Source organism: Pleurodeles waltl, chromosome 10, assembly GCF_031143425.1.
Source record: "Pleurodeles waltl isolate 20211129_DDA chromosome 10, aPleWal1.hap1.20221129, whole genome shotgun sequence".
In the NCBI taxonomy this organism is placed as follows: domain Eukaryota; kingdom Metazoa; phylum Chordata; class Amphibia; order Caudata; family Salamandridae; genus Pleurodeles; species Pleurodeles waltl.
The window spans coordinates 30,216,332-30,236,647 of record NC_090449.1 but is presented as its reverse complement, the minus strand read 5'-3'; the positions used below and the strand labels follow the sequence as shown (position 1 = coordinate 30,236,647).

At 46.8% G+C, this 20,316-nt stretch overlaps 1 protein-coding gene across 1 annotated transcript in view; it reads right to left on the bottom strand.

Annotated features, from left to right (window-relative positions):
- LOC138260972 (vacuolar fusion protein MON1 homolog B-like) overlaps positions 1-20,316 on the bottom strand; it is a 141,906-nt gene that overhangs the window by 56,010 nt on the left and 65,580 nt on the right. The window contains exons 4-5 of the mRNA XM_069209535.1: positions 12,908-13,706; positions 7,771-7,918 (exon numbers count right to left, since the gene is read on the bottom strand). Coding sequence (XP_069065636.1) covers positions 7,771-7,918; positions 12,908-13,706 — 947 coding nt within the window. The remainder of the gene's footprint in view (positions 1-7,770; positions 7,919-12,907; positions 13,707-20,316) is intronic.

Below are 20,316 nucleotides of genomic sequence, written 5' to 3'. Positions count from 1 at the left end.
AGAACTGAGCCCTGTAAGTGTCTTACTTACCTGGTTAACCTAACAAATACTTACCTCCCCTAGGAACTGTGAAGATTGCACTAAGTGTCCACTTTTGAAACAGCTATTTGTGAATAACTTGAAAAGTATACATGCAATTTTGATGATTTGAAGTTCCTAAAGTACTTACCTGCAATACCTTTCGAATGAGATATTACATGTAGAATTTGAACCTGTGGTTCGTAAAATAAACTAAGAAAATATATTTTTCTATATAAAAACCTATTGGCTGGATTTGTCTCTGAGTGTGTGTACCTCATTTATTGTCTATGTGTATGTACAACAAATGCTTAACACTACTCCTTGGATAAGCCTACTGCTCGACCACACTACCACAAAATAGAGCATTAGTATTATCTATTTTTACCACTATTTTACCTCTAAGGGGAACCCTTGGACTCTGTGCATGCTATTCCTTACTTTGAAATAGCACATACAGAGCCAACTTCCTACACTGTCCCTCTCTTGAAGGCCTTAGGCAGCAAGCTGCTGAAGAGTCCAAGGGCAAGAAAAATGGAACACATAGGGTCTATTGGGAAGATGGACTCCTGTACACTGAGGCCAGAGACCCCAAACCTGGTGCCACTAGGAGAGTGGTAGTGCCTCAGTCGTTCAGAGAGTTTATTCTGACCTTAGCCCATGATATTCCCCTTGCCAGGCATTTGGGACAAACCAAGACGTGGGAGAGGTTAGTCAACCACTTCTACTGGCCCAATATGTCCCACAAGGTTAAGGAGTTTTGCCTCTCCTGCCCCACCTGTCAAGCCAGTGGTAAGACAGGTGGGCATCCAAAGGCCCCCCTCATTCCACTTCCAGTGGTGGGGGTCCCCTTTGAAAGAGTGGGTGTGGACATAGTTGGTCCACTAGAACCTCCCACAGCCTCAGGAAATATGTATATCCTAGTAGTAGTGGATCATGCTACTAGGTATCCTGAAGCTATTCCCCTTAGGTCGACTACTGCCCCTGCAGTAGCCAAGGCCCTCATTGGTATCTTTACCAGAGTGGGTTTCCCTAAGGAGGTGGTGTCTGACAGAGGTACCAACTTCATGTCAGCATACCTAAAACACATGTGGAATGAGTGTGGGGTGACTTACAAATTCACTACACCATACCATCCACAAACTAATGGCTTAGTTGAGAGATTCAACAAGACATTAAAAGGCATGATCATGGGGCTCCCAGAAAAGCTCAAAAGGAGATGGGATGTCCTCTTGCCATGTCTGCTTTTCGCTTACAGAGAGGTGCCACAGAAGGGAGTAGGATTCTCACCCTTTGAACTTCTGTTTGGTCACCCTGTAAGGGGACCACTTGCTCTTGTTAAAGAAGGCTGGGAGAGACCTCTTCATGAGCCTAAACAGGACATAGTGGACTATGTACTTGGCCTTCGCTCTAGAATGGCAGAGTACATGGAAAAGGCAAGCAAAAACCTTGAGGCCAGCCAACAGCTCCAGAAGTTTTGGTATGACCAAAAGGCTGCAATGGTTGAGTTCCAACCAGGGCAGAAAGTCTGGGTTCTGGAGCCTGTGGCTCCCAGGGCACTTCAGGACAAATGGAGTGGCCCTTACCCAGTGCTAGAAAGGAAGAGTCAGGTCACCTACCTGGTGGACCTGGGCACAAGCAGGAGCCCCAAGAGGGTGATCCATGTGAACCGCCTTAAGCTCTTCCATGACAGGGCTGATGTAAATCTGTTGATGGTAACAGATGAGGATCAAGAGGCAGAGAGTGAACCTCTCCCTGATCTTCTGTCATCAGACCCAAAAGATGGCTCAGTAGATGGAGTGATCTACTCAGACACCCTCTCTGGCCAACAGCAAGCTGATTGTAGGAGAGTCCTACAACAGTTTCCTGAACTCTTCTCCCTAACCCCTGGTCAGACACACCTGTGTACCCATGATGTGGACACAGGAGACAGCATGCCTGTCAAAAACAATATTTTTAGACAGTCTGACCATGTTAAGGAAAGCATCAAGGTGGAAGTCCACAAGATGCTGGAATTGGGAGTAATTGAGCGCTCTGACAGCCCCTGGGCTAGCCCAGTGGTCTTAGTCCCCAAACCTCACACCAAAGATGGAAAGAAAGAGATGAGGTTTTGTGTGGACTACAGAGGGCTCAACTCTGTCACCAAGACAGACGCCCATCCAATTCCTAGAGCTGATGAGCTCATAGACAAATTAGGTGCTGCCAAATTCTTAAGTACCTTTGACTTGACAGCAGGGTACTGGCAAATAAAAATGGCACCTGGAGCAAAAGAGAAAACAGCATTCTCCACACCTGATGGGCATTATCAGTTTACTGTTATGCCCTTTGGTTTAAAGAATGCCCCTGCCACCTTCCAAAGGTTGGTGAATCAAGTCCTTGCTGGTTTGGAGTCCTTTAGCACAGCTTATCTTGATGATATTGCTGTCTTTAGCTCCACCTGGCAGGATCACCTGGTCCACCTGAAGAAGGTCTTGAAGGCTCTGCAATCTGCAGGCCTCTCTATCAAGGCATCCAAATGCCAGATAGGGCAGGGAACTGTGGTTTACTTGGGCCACCTTGTAGGTGGAGGCCAAGTTCAGCCACTCCAACCCAAGATCCAGACTATTCTGGACTGGGTAGCTCCAAAAACCCAGACTCAAGTCAGGGCATTCCTTGGCTTGACTGGGTACTACAGGAGGTTTGTGAAGGGATATGGATCCATTGTGACAGCCCTCACTGAACTCACCTCCAAGAAAATGCCCAAGAAAGTGAACTGGACTGTAGAATGCCAACAGGCCTTTGACACCCTGAAACAAGCAATGTGCTCAGCACCAGTTCTAAAAGCTCCAGATTATTCTAAGCAGTTCATTGTGCAGACAGATGCCTCTGAACATGGGATAGGGGCAGTTTTGTCCCAAACAAATAATGACGGCCTTGACCAGCCTGTTGCTTTCATTAGCAGGAGGTTACTCCCCAGGGAGCAGCGTTGGAGTGCCATTGAGAGGGAGGCCTTTGCTGTGGTTTGGTCCCTGAAGAAGCTGAGACCATACCTCTTTGGGACTCACTTCCTAGTTCAAACTGACCACAGACCTCTCAAATGGCTGATGCAAATGAAAGGTGAAAATCCAAAACTACTGAGGTGGTCCATCTCCCTACAGGGAATGGACTTCACAGTGGAACACAGACCTGGGACTGCCCATGCCAATGCAGATGGCCTTTCCAGGTTCTTCCACTTAGACAATGAAGACTCTCTTGGGAAAGGTTAGTCTCATCCTCTTTCGTTTGGGGGGGGGTTGTGTAAGGAAATGCCTCCTTGGCATGGTTGCCCCCTGACTTTTTGCCTTTGCTGATGCTATGTTTACAATTGAAAGTGTGCTGAGGCCTGCTAACCAGGCCCCAGCACCAGTGTTCTTTCCCTAACCTGTACTTTTGTATCCACAATTGGCAGACCCTGGCATCCAGATAAGTCCCTTGTAACTGGTACTTCTAGTACCAAGGGCCCTGATGCCAAGGAAGGTCTCTAAGGGCTGCAGCATGTCTTATGCCACCCTGGAGGCCTCTCACTCAGCACAGACACACTGCTTGCCAGCTTGTGTGTGCTAGTGAGACCAAAACGAGTAAGTCGACATGGCACTCCCCTCAGGGAACCATGCCAGCCTCTCACTGCCTATGCAAGTATAGGTCAGTCACCCCTCTAGCAGGCCTTACAGCCCTAAGGCAGGGTGGACTATACCATAGGTGAGGGTACCAGTGCATGAGCATGGTACCCCTACAGTGTCTAAACAAAACCTTAGACATTGTAAGTGCAGGGTAGCCATAAGAGTATATGGTCTGGGAGTTTGTCAAACACGAACTCCACAGCACCATAATGGCTACACTGAAAACTGGGAAGTTTGGTATCAAACTTCTCAGCACAATAAATGCACACTGATGCCAGTGTACATTTTATTGCAAAATACACCCCAGAGGGCACCTTAGAGGTGCCCCCTGAAACTTAACCGACTGTCTGTGTAGGCTGACTAGTTCCAGCAGCCTGCCACACTAGAGACATGTTGCTGGCCCCATGGGGAGAGTGCCTTTGTCACTCTGAGGCCAGTAACAAAGCCTGCACTGGGTGGAGATGCTAACACCTCCCCCAGGCAGGAGCTGTAACACCTGGCGGTGAGCCTCAAAGGCTCACCCCTTTGTCACAGCCCAGCAGGGCACTCCAGCTTAGTGGAGTTGCCCGCCCCCTCCGGCCACGGCCCCCACTTTTGGCGGCAAGGCTGGAGGGAACAAAGAAAGCAACCAGGAGGAGTCACTGGCCAGTCAGGACAGCCCCTAAGGTGTCCTGAGCTGAGGTGACTAACTTTTAGAAATCCTCCATCTTGCAGATGGAGGATTCTCCCAATAGGATTAGGGATGTGACCCCCTCCCCTTGGGAGGAGGCACAAAGAGGGTGTACCCACCCTCAGGGCTAGTAGCCATTGGCTACTAACCCCCCAGACCTAAACATGCCCTTAAATTTAGTATTTAAGGGCTACCCTGAACCCTAGAAAATTAGATTCCTGCAACAACAACAAGAAGGACTGCCTAGCTGAAAACCCCTGCAGAGGAAGACCAGAAGACAACAACTGCCTTGGCTCCAGAAACTCACCGGCCTGTCTCCTGCCTTCCAAAGAACTCTGCTCCAGCGACGCCTTCCAAAGGGACCAGCGACCTCTGAATCCTCTGAGGACTGCCCTGCTTCGACGACGACAAGAAACTCCCGAGGACAGCGGACCTGCTCCAAAAAGACTGCAACTTTATCCAAAGGAGCAGCTTTAAAGAACCCTGCAATCTCCCCGCAAGAAGCGTGAGACTTGCAACACTGCACCCGGCGACCCCGACTCGGCTGGTGGAGAACCAACACCTCAGGGAGGACCCCCGGACTACTCTACGACTGTGAGTACCAAAACCTGTCCCCCCTGAGCCCCCACAGCGCCGCCTGCAGAGGGAATCCCGAGGCTTCCCCTGACCGCGACTCTCTGAAACCTAAGTCCCGACGCCTGGAAAAGACCCTGCGCACCCGCAGCCCCCAGGACCTGAAGGACCGGACTTTCACTGCAGAAGTGACCCCCAGGAGTCCCTCTCCCTTGCCCAAGTGGAGGTTTCCCCGAGGAAGCCCCCCCTTGCCTGTCTGCAGCGCTGAAGAGATCCCTTGATCTCTCATTGACTTCCATTGCGAACCCGACGCTTGTTCTAACACTGCACCCGGCCGCCCCCGCGCCGCTGAGGGTGAAATTTCTGTGTGGGCTTGTGTCCCCCCCGGTGCCCTACAAAACCCCCCTGGTCTGCCCTCCGAAGACGCGGGTACTTACCTGCTGGCAGACTGGAACCGGGGCACCCCCTTCTCTCCATTGAAGCCTATGCGTTTTGGGCACCACTTTGAACTCTGCACCTGACCGGCCCTGAGCTGCTGGTGTGGTAACGTTGGGGTTGCTCTGAACCCCCAACGGTGGGCTACCTTGGACCAAGAACTGAACCCTGTAAGTGTCTTACTTACCTGGTAAAACTAACAAAAACTTACCTCCCCCAGGAACTGTGAAAATTGCACTAAGTGTCCACTTTTAAAATAGCTATTTGTGAATAACTTGAAAAGTATACATGCAATTGAAATGATTCAAAGTTCCTAATGTACTTACCTGCAATACCTTTCAAACAAGATATTACATGTTAAATTTGAACCTGTGGTTCTTAAAATAAACTAAGAAAATATATTTTTCTATAACAAAACCTATTGGCTGGATTTGTCTCTGAGTGTGTGTACCTCATTTATTGTCTATGTGTATGTACAACAAATGCTTAACACTACTCCTTGGATAAGCCTACTGCTCGACCACACTACCACAAAATAGAGCATTAGTATTATCTCTTTTTACCACTATTTTACCTCTAAGGGGAACCCTTGGACTCTGTGCATGCTATTCCTTACTTTGAAATAGCACATACAGAGCCAACTTCCTACACTGAGTATCTCTGTCTCACAATCAACAGGTATCCTAAGTACTGTTATACAATGACGTCCGTGGTCTTTGGAAAAATCCTTCTCGGCTGAACGGGGAGCACCTAACTAGGCTGTTCGAGCTCAAACTCTTAAACTCTTTCTGCCTATTTGGTGTTCCATCTCTTTACCCATTTCATAATATGGCTACTGTCAGACATTCCCGAGAATGACAGGCATGCATTAACAGTACATCTGATAGGGCATGGCCTAAGAGATGAGGGAAGGGATGGCACATTTATAGTCGAAGCTAATGAAGCTTACCAAACAGAAACATTCTATTCTTGGGTCACCTTTCCTGAGGAAGGCCCTAGGACATTCACATTTCTCTTTCTGGACAGGGGTAGAGAGCACTTCTCTCTTTCAAAAGGGGCACACACAGCACTTCTAGCTTTGGACAGGGGTACAGTGCATCACTCCCTGGAAAGGGGTATAAACCATTCCTCTGTTTGGTGAAGGGTACAAAGCATTGCTTTAGTTGGAAAGGTGTACAAAGTATTACTCTGTTTGGCGAGGAGGACAGATCATTTCTCTTTGGACAGGGTAAAGGGCATCTCTCTCTTTGGACATAGTATTTCCTCCAGTGCACTTGATCTCATCAAGAGAGAAAACAATTCCTAGGTGGATTGGCACAAAGGTTGATGGGTACAGAGGTACCCAGATTTACTTCCGAGCACTGATTTAGGGAGCAGGCTAGCGCCCTGGGTTAGTACAGGGCTACAGATTTTACTCAGTATGGCACTTGAATTCAGACCAGACCCAATCTTGTTCAGGGTACTTGCGTCAGGTGGGGTAGAGGGGGCGGATTTCTTAATGAATGAACATGGGAATATAATTTAAGCACTTTAACTGTGTCAGTGTTGCTAGGTGGCTTTCACACGTATGTCAGCAACTACACACCTCGATTTTTTAATGTTTTGTTAGTGCTGTTCTTACACCTATTACATAGCTGGCTAGAACATGTAAGACGGTGTGATAAGACTGTAGACCAGCACACAGGTTAGGTTGCACGGGGTGGGATGCCATATTGGCAAAGACATTTGAACGTGACTGTTCTTACACGCCAAGTAATATATGGATATCCGCTAACTGAAAGCTTTTGATTCTGTTGTGATATCTGTCAGTGTTTTTGATGTTATAAATGCAAATAAATAAATATTTAAAAAAGAAATGTTGCTGGGCGGCTTAGAGGGCAGGCACAGAATTACTAAGCCCTCTCCAGTGTTTAATATTGTTCCCTCCAAAGTCTATTTTCTTTTATGGTGTCTTTTTCCTCTCAGGGAACCTTTTCTTCTTGGGCACTGGATTGTTTGGAATGAAGACTTCACTACATGCGCACTTTGATTCTGTTGCAGTGCAGCAGCAACTGAAAGTTCACACCTCGAGGAGATTTGGTAAGCAAAATACAAGAAGAGAAAGCGTAAAGCTACTTTCAGTCTACCAGCCAATGGAGATTCACTGACTAGTGTGGAGATTAATGTCCCCTACAAGTCTCAGTGGGTTTCTGAAAAAGTTAAACGGGTATAAACTTCATAATCACTTATAGATGTTTCCGATCGGGGGGACCAAGGACTTAAGGGCTATCATCACTCTACAAGGGTCCCCCAGGCCCCTGGTGGTTTCTCATCTGCAGACCATGTCCAACTTCTATAGGTACGAAAGAGAAAAGTGCAGGTAAAAAGCACATCTCTATAGCACAATGCAGAAGTACATCTCTTTAGTACTATGCCAAAGCGGTTATATTTGCTCACCCACGCAAGCAGTGTCTCCTTCTCTGCAACATGGTAGATGAGCTTCAGAGGTCGCGAGGTGCTGTGGATGCGACTGTGCAAGTAGCGGTAGAGGTCAAACAGCCGCTGTCTCTCCTCCTCGTCAGAGTATGGCCCTTCTGCCTCAGGACTGAGGGACAGCAAAGAGAAACGCAGGGAATTAACAGCAGAAGAAAGAAGAAGAAAAAAGGAAACAAACCAAAATAGTCAGCGTTTAGCCAAATGCATCATCGCTTACTCAACCCTCAGCCGGACGAGGCCAACAGAACACACAAGGAAAAGCTTTCAGAATCATTCAGCACCTGCATTCAGGAAGGTACAATTGAATTTCGAGGAAGAATCACATTCAGCTTATTATTCTTCGAATCATCGGTGCAAACACATATATGCTTAGGAGGGGGAAGAAAGCACAGCCGGAAATGTTATGCAGTCTTTAACCACATTCAAATCTAGATACTGCTACTGAAACAAGTTGCCAGTTGGTGGCACCTCTTGTGGGAGCTGAGAAGCAGATACCTGCACTCCATGACCTGGACTGGTGCAACTATCTAAAATTAAAGAGTCACAGGTAATGCAGCCTTATGTTCACTCCTTGGCGCTGAAATTTAACTAGGACCACGTTCAGGTGGTAGCAATATGTGACTACCACCTAAACGAGGCATCTCCTGCCCCCTTTTACATGCACCCTTGTGGCAGGAACTCCTACTTTGGCCCTCATTCTGAAAACCCTTTGTTTCATAGAACACCACACTCCTGACTCGCACCTGGAAACTATATATATATATATATATATATATATATATATATATATATATAAAGTGCCTCTCGTAAGTCTAATGGATTGGGTCACTGGGCACAGCCTGCTGTTCAGTGCTACACACACACTATGCACGTACCATTATACACAGTACTTCGATAGCCAACCCTCTTATTGTAGTGGCAATAATCTCTCCAGCCTGAGTGATGAAAGGCTTCAGACTAATTTAATAAAACCACTAACAACACAGTCGCTGACCATATATAACACTCTTTGGGATGAGAGAGGGGTTTGGATGATTCTGATGAACTAGTCAAGGGAAAGAGGTGGGAGAAATTATTATTGGAGGTCCCTCCACATCAAAGGTGAGGGACCTTGGGGAGGCCATATTTGTGGACTCGAGCATACACTATTGACTACCATGGATTCATGACTCGCTGCAGTCTCCATATTTCACTTCACTCTTTCTTTGTTTACAGATACAAATCGAAAAGAAAGACGAACAATGGGATATGGTGCAGCATAGAAGCTCACCGTATTTATGCAAGCGTGAGAGCTAGTCTGAATGACTCCCAGGATTCAGTGCCCAACCTCACCATTAAAGTAAGGTGATGAGGATAATTTAATTTGAGGACAAATATTCTGTACTCATGGACTATGCATCCCCAATTGTAAAACTTGGAATCCTTGGCGTGGTCTCCCCTAACTTTTTGCCTCTGTTTCCCAGGTTGTTGATGTGTGCTGGACTCCGTTTTTTTAATACTCTGGGCAAGTGCTCCTATGTAAAATGTATGTGTAATTGGCTTTCCATGATTGGCATATTTGATTTACTAGTAAGTCCTTAGTAAAGTGCATTGGAGGTGCCCAGGGCCTGTAAATCAAATGCTACTAGTGGGCCTGCAGCACTGGTTGTGCCACCCACCTAAGTATCCCTGTAAACATGGCTCAGACCTGCCACTGCAAGCAAGTGTACCCACTTGCCAGGCCCAAACCTTCCCTTTTTGTACATGTAAGGCACCCCTAAGGCAGGCACTAGGTAGCCCCAGGGGCAGGGTGCAGTGTATGCGAAAGATGGGACATATACTTATGTGTTTTACATGTCCTGACAGTGGAATAATGCCAAATATGTTTTTCAGTGTTGCAAGGCCTATCTCTCTTATAGGTTAATATGGGGGCTGCCTTTAAAAGTTATTAAATCTCAGATTCCCTTTGGGAGCAGATAGAAATATGAAGTTTAGGGTCTCTGAGCTCACAATTGACAAATACATATTTTAGTGAAGTTGTTTTTTAAATTGCATGTTTGAAAATGCAACTTTTAGAAACTTGTACTCCTCAGGGGTGAGACCATACCTTGTGATCAGGGCGTCCTTCATGATAGGCTAGGTGAGCCCCTGGATGTTTGAAAATGCCACTTTTAGAAACTTGTACTCCTCAGGGGTGAGACCATACCTTGTGATCAGGGCGTCCTTCATGATAGGCTAGGTGAGCCCCTGGGGATCCCCTAAGCATGTCAGAGTGTCCCTTCCCTCTACCTCAAAGTGCTTCCACAGACCCACCCCTAATGAGCTTCAGGGACCAGATCAATATGGAGAGCAGACTCCTACCCCTTGAACCACAACAGTATGTCATCCTTCCTCTTGTAGTCCTTCACATGGTCCTCAGGATTGTGCACCCTCCTCTCAGGTTGCACTGTGTTATTGCTTCCACCATCCCTACTAGACTGGCTCCTCTGATCCAGCTCCCTCAAGCTGAGCTCATGAGCCAACAATAACCTTTTCTCTTTTATGGCCATCCTCATTTTCTACAACTGTAACTGGTGAGCCCTCTCTGCCTGTCTGTCCTGCAACTCTTCAGGAGTCAGACCCTTGAATGACACAATACAACCTGCTCTAGTGACCCTCCCCCTGGACATAACAAGCCCACCCACTATACCATTGTGAATACTCTGCGTCTCCTCCTTCTCACCCTCATCCTCGTCTTCTGTGTGCCCCTCAGCTTCCTTGGCTGTCACCCAGTCCCTCAGTGCCTTTTGCAGCTCCTCCTTTCTGGCGGTACTCTTAATGGGACAGGCAAGATCCTTACAGAACTGTTTAAGTTGGGCGACTGGGTAACTCTCCAGTTTCCCAAAATCAAAAGCAGCTCCAGCTGATGCATCTCCAGATTGAGACATGATGAAGAGTTAAAAGTGCAAAGTTCCAAAGCCAGAAAACCAGTTCACAGATGGAGTTCAAAAGTCAATAAAGTATTACCACCAAATGGAAGTAGGGAAAAAAAAAAAAGAAAATTCACAAAGACAAGTAGTATGTGGTCACGTAGTGATCTGCACTGAAACAGTAGTGTACTACTTAATCACTGTATGTCAAGTACAAATGCAAGCCCAATCCCCACCGCTGATCACTTATGTTAGAAATTGGGTCTTTAGTTGGCAGTCAGGTTACCCCCGTCCAAGCAAGGACCATCACTCTAGTCAGGGTAAAGGAGAATCACACTCAGTTAACTCCCACTCACCCCGTAGGTAGCTTGGCACGAGCAGGTAGGCTTAACTTCAGAGCCCAGGTGTAAAGTATTTGTACCAATACACACAGTAATATAGTAAAAACAGCACCAAATTACTCAACACAGGTTTAGAAAAATATCCAATATATTTATTTAAACAAAACAAGACCAAAACGACAAAAATCCGACATACACAAGTCAAGTTATGAATTTTTAAAGATGAAAGTCAAAAATAGCGCTTAGAAACACAAAATGCTTGTGAGGTGATAACACGGCATTGTGACAGTCGTTCCCAACAATCCGACGCCAGTGACACCGGGTACAGCGTCACGCGGACCCCCAGGTACAGTACCTTAGTAAAATGTGAAAACAAGCCGGTGCGCGAAGTCTGGGATCGTGGCGCCGCTGGATCCGAGGCGCTGTCTGTTCCGGTGCGAAGAAACTGAGGCATCACAAAGAGGCTTCGGGTCCTTGCTCTGGAGCGGTGAAGGTGAGACGGCATTGGTGCAAATCGTTGAATCCGTGTACTTCGGGCGGAGTCGATATCTGGCAGCCACGACGTGGTTGTGCAACTTCCATGGAGTCGCGGGGCTGCAGCAGTGTCAGGGCTGCGAGAGTCGTCACACTCCAGCAAGGACCACGGAGTCGGTTGTAGGCGGCATCATGGGACTGGGCAGCGGTTTCGTTCGGGAGTCATCCAAAGTCGGTTTTCTTGGATTTTTACCAGCTTCTTCTTTCAAGGGGCCAGGGACTGGATAGGGCACCACTTGTCAGGGCCGGAATCTCAGCAGAGAGTCAAAGACTTCCCCTACCAGCGAAGACTCCTGCCCAGACAAGTGGTGCCCTATCCAGTCCCTGGGCCCTTGAAAGGAGAAGCTGGTGAAAATCTAAGAAAACCGTCTTTGGCCGACTCCGGACCGACGCCGCTGCCGAATCCGTGATGCCGCCTGCAACCTACTCCATGGTCCTCGCTGGAGTGCGATGACCCTCCCAGGCCCAACACGGTTGCAGCCCCGCCGAAGTCCGCCACTCCGTGGAAGTCGCCGCATCATGTCATGAATACCGGATAACGACTCCACCCGAGATTCAATGCTTCGCACCGCCGCTGCCTCACCTCCACTGCTCCACAGCAAGGACCCGACGCCTCTTCATGTTGCCTCAGCTTCTTCGCCCCACAGCACCGGAACCAAAGCCGCAATCCCCGACTTCATGCACTGGCTTGTGTTCACATTTTACTAAGGTACTGTACCTGGGGGGTCTGTGTGACTCCGTACCTGGTGCCATTGGCGTCAGATTGTTGGGAACGACTCCGTCATGACGCTGTGTTATCACATCAACGAAGCATTTTGTGTTTCTAAGCGCTATTTTTTTTAGTTTAATCTTTAAAAATTCATACCTTTACTTGTGTATGTTGGATTTCTGTTGTTTTGGTCTTGTTTTGTTTAGATAAATATTGTCTATTTTTCTAAACCTGTGTTGAGTCACTTGGTGCGGTTTTTACTATATTATTGTATTTATTGGTACAAATACTTTACACTTGGCCTATGAAGTTAAGCCTACCTGCTTGTGCCAAGCTACCAAGGGGAGAGCTGGGGTTAACTGAGTTTAATTCTCCTTTACCCTGACTGGAGTGAGGGTCCTTGCTTGGACAGGAGGTAACCTGACTGCCAACCAAAGACCCCATTTCTAACACCAATCAACTAGTGATACCTGCAAGGTTCAGAAGAACAATGTCAAAGACTGAAAGACAGCAAACAAACAGTGGCCCCTTCCTGGCACTATTCACATTTCCAAAGGGCCAAATGCAACACAGCTAACTACCCAAGAGCCAGTGGGCTCATTCCAGTGATTTCCATCCATCCTCACCTTGTAAACTGAGTGAGCTGCTTATAGTTCTCTGGGATGTCCAGTGGTTTGTACATGAAGTGTCTAAGGTCGGAGACCCCTACCAAGGAAGCACTGTACGAATGGCTCTGCCGAGCTGCTGAGATGACTTGCAGCAGGTTCTGAGTCCTTAAGTTCTCGTCAATGCGTTTCTTGCAGTCTGACACTGAGTAAAATGACTCCTTGTCGGTGGAGAGCAGAATCAGGCAGACTGTGCACTCAGGGTCTAGGTAAGATATGTAAGCATAGAAATAGCCATCTGGGTTAAACCGAGGCAGGCAGATGGGTGTCCAGATCTCGCCAGCCTGGAAGGCAGAGGAGGCACGGATGAGGTTGAGTAGGAGGAGCAGGTCAGTGGGTTCCAGTCTGCAGTCCTCAATCACAGCCTTCTCCTGGACAATGGTGACCAGCTGGCTGTTTGCGAGCAGGATGGAGAAGACCAGGTTGGGTGTGATGGCCTTCAGCAGTATGGCATTCAAGGAGTCACGCACAGAGGATGCAAGGGGTAGGCACTGTACTGCCCCCAGCAGATAGCTTGCATCTGTCTCCACCAGGTTGAGAAGGCTGTCCAAAATCTTCTCAGAGCCAGTCAACAGCCGACGCAGGTCATAGTTTTTCTTGTGCTCAAAGATACGCCTTATGCTGGCTTGTGTCAGCATGCTGATAATCTGGTAGTAGACGTAGTGAAGTTCCCTCCGCAGCTGGTCTTCTGACTGCAGGGTGCGCGAGACAGACACCAACACCAGCGGGCCCTTCTGCACAAACACGACTTTGTGGTCACCTGAAGTAAGGAAGGAAAGATTAGGGACCAACATAACAAAAAGAGGAACATCATCTGTGGTTCTATATGTGAAAGACCAGGAACATTTCACCTTTTAACAACAGGGGGCTGAAAAACAACAACAACAACAACAAAAAAACAACTTTAAAAACGATCCCAATACCATTACATCACAATACCGTGCTGTGCATATGATCTTAGTATCCTAATTTAATGAAAGAGAACTGCTCCCCATCAAGGTGACTGTGCTGCATTTCCTGCCCTCTATCCAGACCTCAGCTCCTGTTTATCAACCAGTACACGGTCAGCCGAAGAGTCCTGGTGTCTGTACAACCCCTCTCACACAGTGAAACAACTCCTGTACAACTGGTGCCCTCCAGCAGTGCACCTACACAACTAAGAGGTCCTATTCTGCTGCATACTGTCACTCAGGTGGCGAGCCACTTGAAAAAAGCATGTGGGGTGTCACCTATCTCACCTTACATACAGCACTTACCTGTGGACTGTCGTGTCTGATGTCAAACTAACACCAGGGGGAAAACACCTTTAAAACATTTGTTAGACTGTTGTTTGGGCTTACCACCTGTCCCGCCCCGTGGTGCATTACTGCTGTGCCTCTGAAGTGGAGCAAGATCGGCCTACCTTTTTCCCCAATGACTTCCCCACAGCCTCCCCTTGGAAAACTTAACAGAGATGCAGACCATGCAGGAAAACTGACTGCGCAAGCGCTGCCCTTCCCCACTTTTCTGTCCAGCTATGAACAGATTACCTAGAGTCAAACCCACCAAATGCCCACAGGACAGAACAATATTTCTCTGTTTCTACAAAGACCAAAGATTAATCCAAGATTGCCTTCAAAAGCATCCTAAGGACTCAAAAAGGGCAGCAAACGTCCTTCCTGCTCCTGTCAATCATTCCCCTCACCAATGCCCAAGAAAGCCATCAGAAGCACAGTTCTCATTTCGCCATGTGCAGATCTTTCATTTAATACTTCAGATCCAGTCATATTTTGACTTGTTAATGATGGGCAAGATTGATGTCTGATGAAGAGAAACCCCGGCATCAGCAAGCTAAGAGCACAAGTCCTTACTCACCGCACTTTCGGTAGGATAACAGTTATTTTCCATGGCTCATATTAAGCCACACCAATAACTAAGACAAAACAACACACTTGCTTAAAAGCAACACCTCCCAATCTCCCTCATAACACTCATGTAGTGCACTCTGTCAATTACCAATTTCACCTTTCTCACATACATTAGGCTAATGGCCCCTTGTCATCAACCAAACCGTGACGGCAGGCGACAACCACCTCAGGGAGACCAAATCAGCACCAATCTCTCCCCAAGCCTCCTCTACTCAGCCCATCCACTTCAAAAGCCACAGTGTAGTTCTGGTAACCAGAAGAGACATGATGTGGACAATGAGTCCAAAGTGGACCTCTCCTTCCTTCCCTTCTCTATAAACCTCACACTCCACACACAAAACTCAACAATGACTAACACCCGGGGCTGACCATTCAAGCTGTTACTAGCCTTTTTAAGGTCATATACTCAAAATCACTTTTTTCCAAGTCTTATTCTAGCCAGAATCACGGCATCATAAATTCGCCCCCACCTCTCACAATCAAGCTTCTAATGACATAGAACCCCTCTGCACCACTATTACCATAACATCTAACAGTGGATAGCACCTCCAATCACTCCCCAAGCACAAACAACCCTGCTGCCATATTTAGACCACATGCCTCCTCCATCGCCCACTGGCATTGTTGCGTTCTGACAGCCAGGTGATTCCCTGCTGGTTGTAAACCAACTTTATGGAACATAATCCCTCTCAGACCAAGACACTCACCACTGCTTCCCCATGATTATTGCAGGGCAGTACCAGAATGACTTATGGCTACCCCCAGCCTCACCCTCTAGAATGGTATATAAGATCAGGTTCTCTGGATTCTAAGGTGTCTGTAATTCCACGAGTCACCAAGTGGAAACTACTTGTTTCCACTTTCTCTACATTTCAGAAGTAGTCTTGCCTTATACTGAAACTACTATGTATATTCTGATTATGACTGCCTTTGCACACCCAAAATGGTTACGCCGTTGTCTAATAAATACCTGCCTCTCCAACTGGTACATAATGCTGCAGGCTGGTTGGTGTCTAATGCACCGCAATATGCTCACATCACTGTTACACTAAAGTTACTTCATTGGTTTGTAACCTGCTCCACTGTACAATGTAAGGCTTTAAAACTAGTCCACAAAGAACGGCCCATTGTCACAACTCACAGCATCCTCTCTTTATCAGCCCTAGTGTATACAGCTCTCAACCTCAAAAAATCTCAGGGGTCCCCGGACATGACTGGTGACCCATGAAGATATGGATTTGTCCATTGCTGCACCCAAACTGTAGAATACTATTTCTCTGTTATTAACGCAGAAATTAATCTCTTATGGTTTCGAAAGGGTTTAAAAACCTGGCTGCTTTTTACTGCTTAATCACTTTATTTTAACTGTACTAATATCACAGCTTTTAGATTTCTGAGCTAAGTCAGCATCCAGAAGCTCTAAGAACCTGTGCCTAATAAATACAAATACACTAACGTCATATAGATATAGAACCCGAACAATGCCCTCCTCCAAACACTCCCAATTACTTTTTGACAAAGAATTGAGATGCAACATGGCCACGTATAGGGAAAAAACCCAAAGAATACAGAAAAAATATTATCCTTGAAAGTATATGCAGACTAACAAACCAAAAAGGCACAGGGAAGCGTAAAAAGGAAGAAAAAAAGGAGAGTAAGCAAATAACTGGAAGAAAGAAAAATAGGCAACATGCAGTGGTGTGCTATAGTTATCTGTTGCTTAACCCCTTAAATGCTGAAGCGTTTCCCACCTGTGCTGAACCTTCTGCTGAATATTAGGAGACGTTTTATCTTTTTTCTTCAAAACCTTTTGCCATAAAAGAAATTCAGGCCAAATCAGCATCTCTTTTTCCCCACATGTAGCAGATTCTAAACTTACCCTTGCTTTATGGGTTTCCATGGAGGGTCCTGAGAAAAAAGCCAAATTGTAGCAAACATTTGGGGTTATTTTTTGGTGGAAAAATAGGAAAAGTGCTGTGCAAGAAAGTATATTTATTCCTAAAAGTAGAGACAACACAAGATTTGAAGAACTATCATCACCCTCTTCCCAGCTTTCAGGAACTTGCAGAGTTGTAAAATAAATATATTTTTCTGCAAAGGTTTTGTAATTTTCAACGTGCTATTCTTGTAGTTTTTACCTAGTTGTATTTTAGAGGAGAAAAAAACCCAAGGGTGGCTCCTAGAAAGCTGTACAAGTCTGAAAAGTGAGCAAAAATCTGAATTCAGCCAGGGAACATTTGAGTAGATTGCTGTGTTTTCCCAAAAATAAATAATCATTAGAACAAAAAACTAATGAAAGCTGGGAAAAAATACAAATAGGGAACATAGGCGACAACTTTTTCAACTTGGCATCTTATTAGGAAAAGCATTCAGGTTTCACCAGAACAGGAGAGAGAGAGGGGGAGGGTCAGTGAAGAATCTGCACATACACAGTTTATACCCCAGAAAGAGCAAAGGTAAGTAGCTTTTTCTTCTGATGGATACTTCCAACTGCAGATTCCACACCTTTGAGCAGACTCCGAAGCAATACTCCCCTTGGCTGGTGGGACTGGAGAACTAAATCTGAAGTTGTGATGGACAAACCTGGCAAAATGACCATCTCTTCTCACTTCCGATTCCAAGCAACAGTTTTTGCAAAGGTATTGAAAGAGGGCCACAAAGCCTCCTTGTGCAGAATTCAACCACTGGAACCTTTCTAGCCAGGGTTGATGTTGAGGACTTAGTCCTAGTGGAATAAGCCTGGATTCCTTCTTGTGTTTTTTTCTTGGAGAAAGCAGCAGCCCTTGATGCATAAAATGATCTGGCAAGACAGGGTTCGCTTCTCTACTGCATTTTCTTTTTTACAGCCAGCGGAGACAACACAGGATGGTCACCAGAATGTAATTCTTTTGTGCAGCTGATGTAGAGGTTTACCGCATGCTTCAGTTTGAACCAGTGTAGCCTCTCCTCCGTGGTGGGATGTGGTGAGGGGAAAATGATGGGAGGGTGATGGATGTTACCATAAGGAAAGGAGACACCACCTTTGGGAGTAAAGACGCTTTAGTTTGCAACACCAGCTTGACTGCAAAGAAACACACACGAGTGTCATACAGACAAGGCTTGCAACTCATTGAGAAGATGTGGTGAGGTAACAGCAACTACGAAAACTGTTTCTAATGTCAAAAGCCTCAAATAACTGTTCATGGGACCAAACAGAGGCCCCTTAAGTAAGTCAGAACCAAATTAAAGTTCCACGGAGGTGATATAAAAATGGTTGGTGGATTCTTGCTTATCAAACGTTTCAGAAATCACATCACCACCACAGGTTTAGCCAGGGAGGGTTTATTTGGAGAAAAGAGGAAAGCAGGCAGTGCTGCGGTGTATCCACTGATTGTAGCCATCACACAACCTTGTTGCACCAAGGACATGCAGAATGTAGTACACCAGCAAGGGAAGCTTTTAAAGGATCATAATTCCTCTCTGTACTTCAGGAAACAAACTTGTTCCTTTTCCTCGACTAAACAGACTTTGTGGAAGGGTGACACGCTGAAAGGATCACTGCTACCCCTTCTGGTGACAGGTGAAAGGCACTCCGATTTCCCTGCTGAGTCTCTGTACATGAAGGTGTAGGCTGAGAAGACTGGACTGCAGGATCCATCCTCCTGACTGTGGCAACAGGTCCGCTCAGAGCAGAAGAAGAAGAGGAGTCGCAAAAAACAGGTGCTGAAGGTCTGTGTATCACACCCTTAGAGGCCAGTGCAGGGCAGTAAGATTGACTTGGGCTTGGTTGTGGCAAATCTTCCTCGGAACCAGAGTAATCAAGGGCATGGGGGGGAAATGCATACTAGAGAGGAAACTTCCACTTCAGCTGGAACGCATCCTCCTAGACTCCCTGCAACAGATGTTGGAGAGGTGCGAACTTCGGGCAGAGGGTGTGTCTCAAGTGGCAAAGATGTATCCCAAATGGCAAACTGGACTGGTGTTTATCAAACCTGTCAGGTGACTGGCCACAATACACAGACCATGTTTGTGTGCCCAGGCCCAGTGTCTCAGTGCTTTCTAGACATTACAGTCTGAGACCCTAGGCCTCTCTGCTTGTTCATGTACCACATTCCAGTTGTATTGTCGGTCAAAATATGGACTGACTCACAGTGAAGTGTCGGGAGGAAGACCTTGAGCATCAAGCAAATTACCCTAGGTTCCAGCATATTGATGTGACAACCCCGCTCCACTGAAGAACAGAGCCCTTTGATGTCCAGGTACTCTAAATGTACTGTCCATCTAAGCGTGGATATGTCCATTACAACTGTGGCCACTGCTGCAGAGTAGCAGAAAGGTCTTCCTTGCAAGGGGTTCTCCTAACTTTTCCACCAGCTCAAATCTACTGTAGCATCCCTTGAGATCACAATGGGTTATTTCAGATCCCTAGTTGGAACCATGGCCTCCGAAGGCACCACTACAGAGCCTGCATGTGTCAGCCATGCACGAGTGACAAGAGGGATGCAGGAAGCCAACAGACTGAGCACCAGAAACACCTGCAGGACTGGGACTTGAGCTCCCATCCAAAGCATCAGAATCATCTCCTGAGTTTTCCGTATCCTCCACAGAGGAGGGAAGGCTCTGAGAAAGATGGTATTCAGTACCGCTCCGATGAACAGAAGGCACTGAGAGGGCTCCAGGTGAGATTTGGGGTGACTGATTGAAAACTCTAAGTCAAACAATAGGGAAGCTGTGACTGCAAATGCTAGAGCACTTGATCGGGTGAATTAGCTTTGATCAGCCAGTTACCAGGTACAGGAATACCTGAACCTCGAACCTCTGAGACAGGCCATAGCACTGCCATTATCTTCACGAAGACGTGAGGTGCTCATGTTAATCCAAAATGAAGTACAGTGAATTGGTAATGGGTAGTATCCACCACAAACCGCAAGTACTTCCTGAGGGACTGCAGGATCGGAATGTGAAAGTATGTGTCCCGTAAGTCTAAAGGCTTTATCCAATATTCCTGCTCTAGCGCGAATAGAACCTGAGCCAGGGACAGTATCCTGATCTCGTCCTTCCTGAAGAATCAATTCAGGACCCTGAGATAAAAGATCAGCTGCAGCTCTGGCACCAGGGCTACTGTAATTTTCTGCAGCAGGCTCTCATTCCTGCTGCAGGATATGCAGGTGTTCTTACAGAACCTGAGAGGAATGGAGAGGACAGCTGGAAGGATGCTGGCAGAAGGGGAGGGTGTACCAACTTTTTATAATATGCAGGATCCAGAGGTTCGAAATGATCGCCCTCCAGGCCTGTAGAAAAAAGAGACACCTTTGGTCCCACCGCCATATTGTGCTCCTTCCTAGAAAACTGCTTCAGCTTCCTTGGTGGTGCTTGGGAAGCAGAAGAGGAGGAAGGAAACTGTTAGGCACGGTCCTTGATCTTCCCTCAGTGTTGTTGTACATAGGGGTTCCTCTGCTGTGCTAATCTAGCACAGAGGCTTGT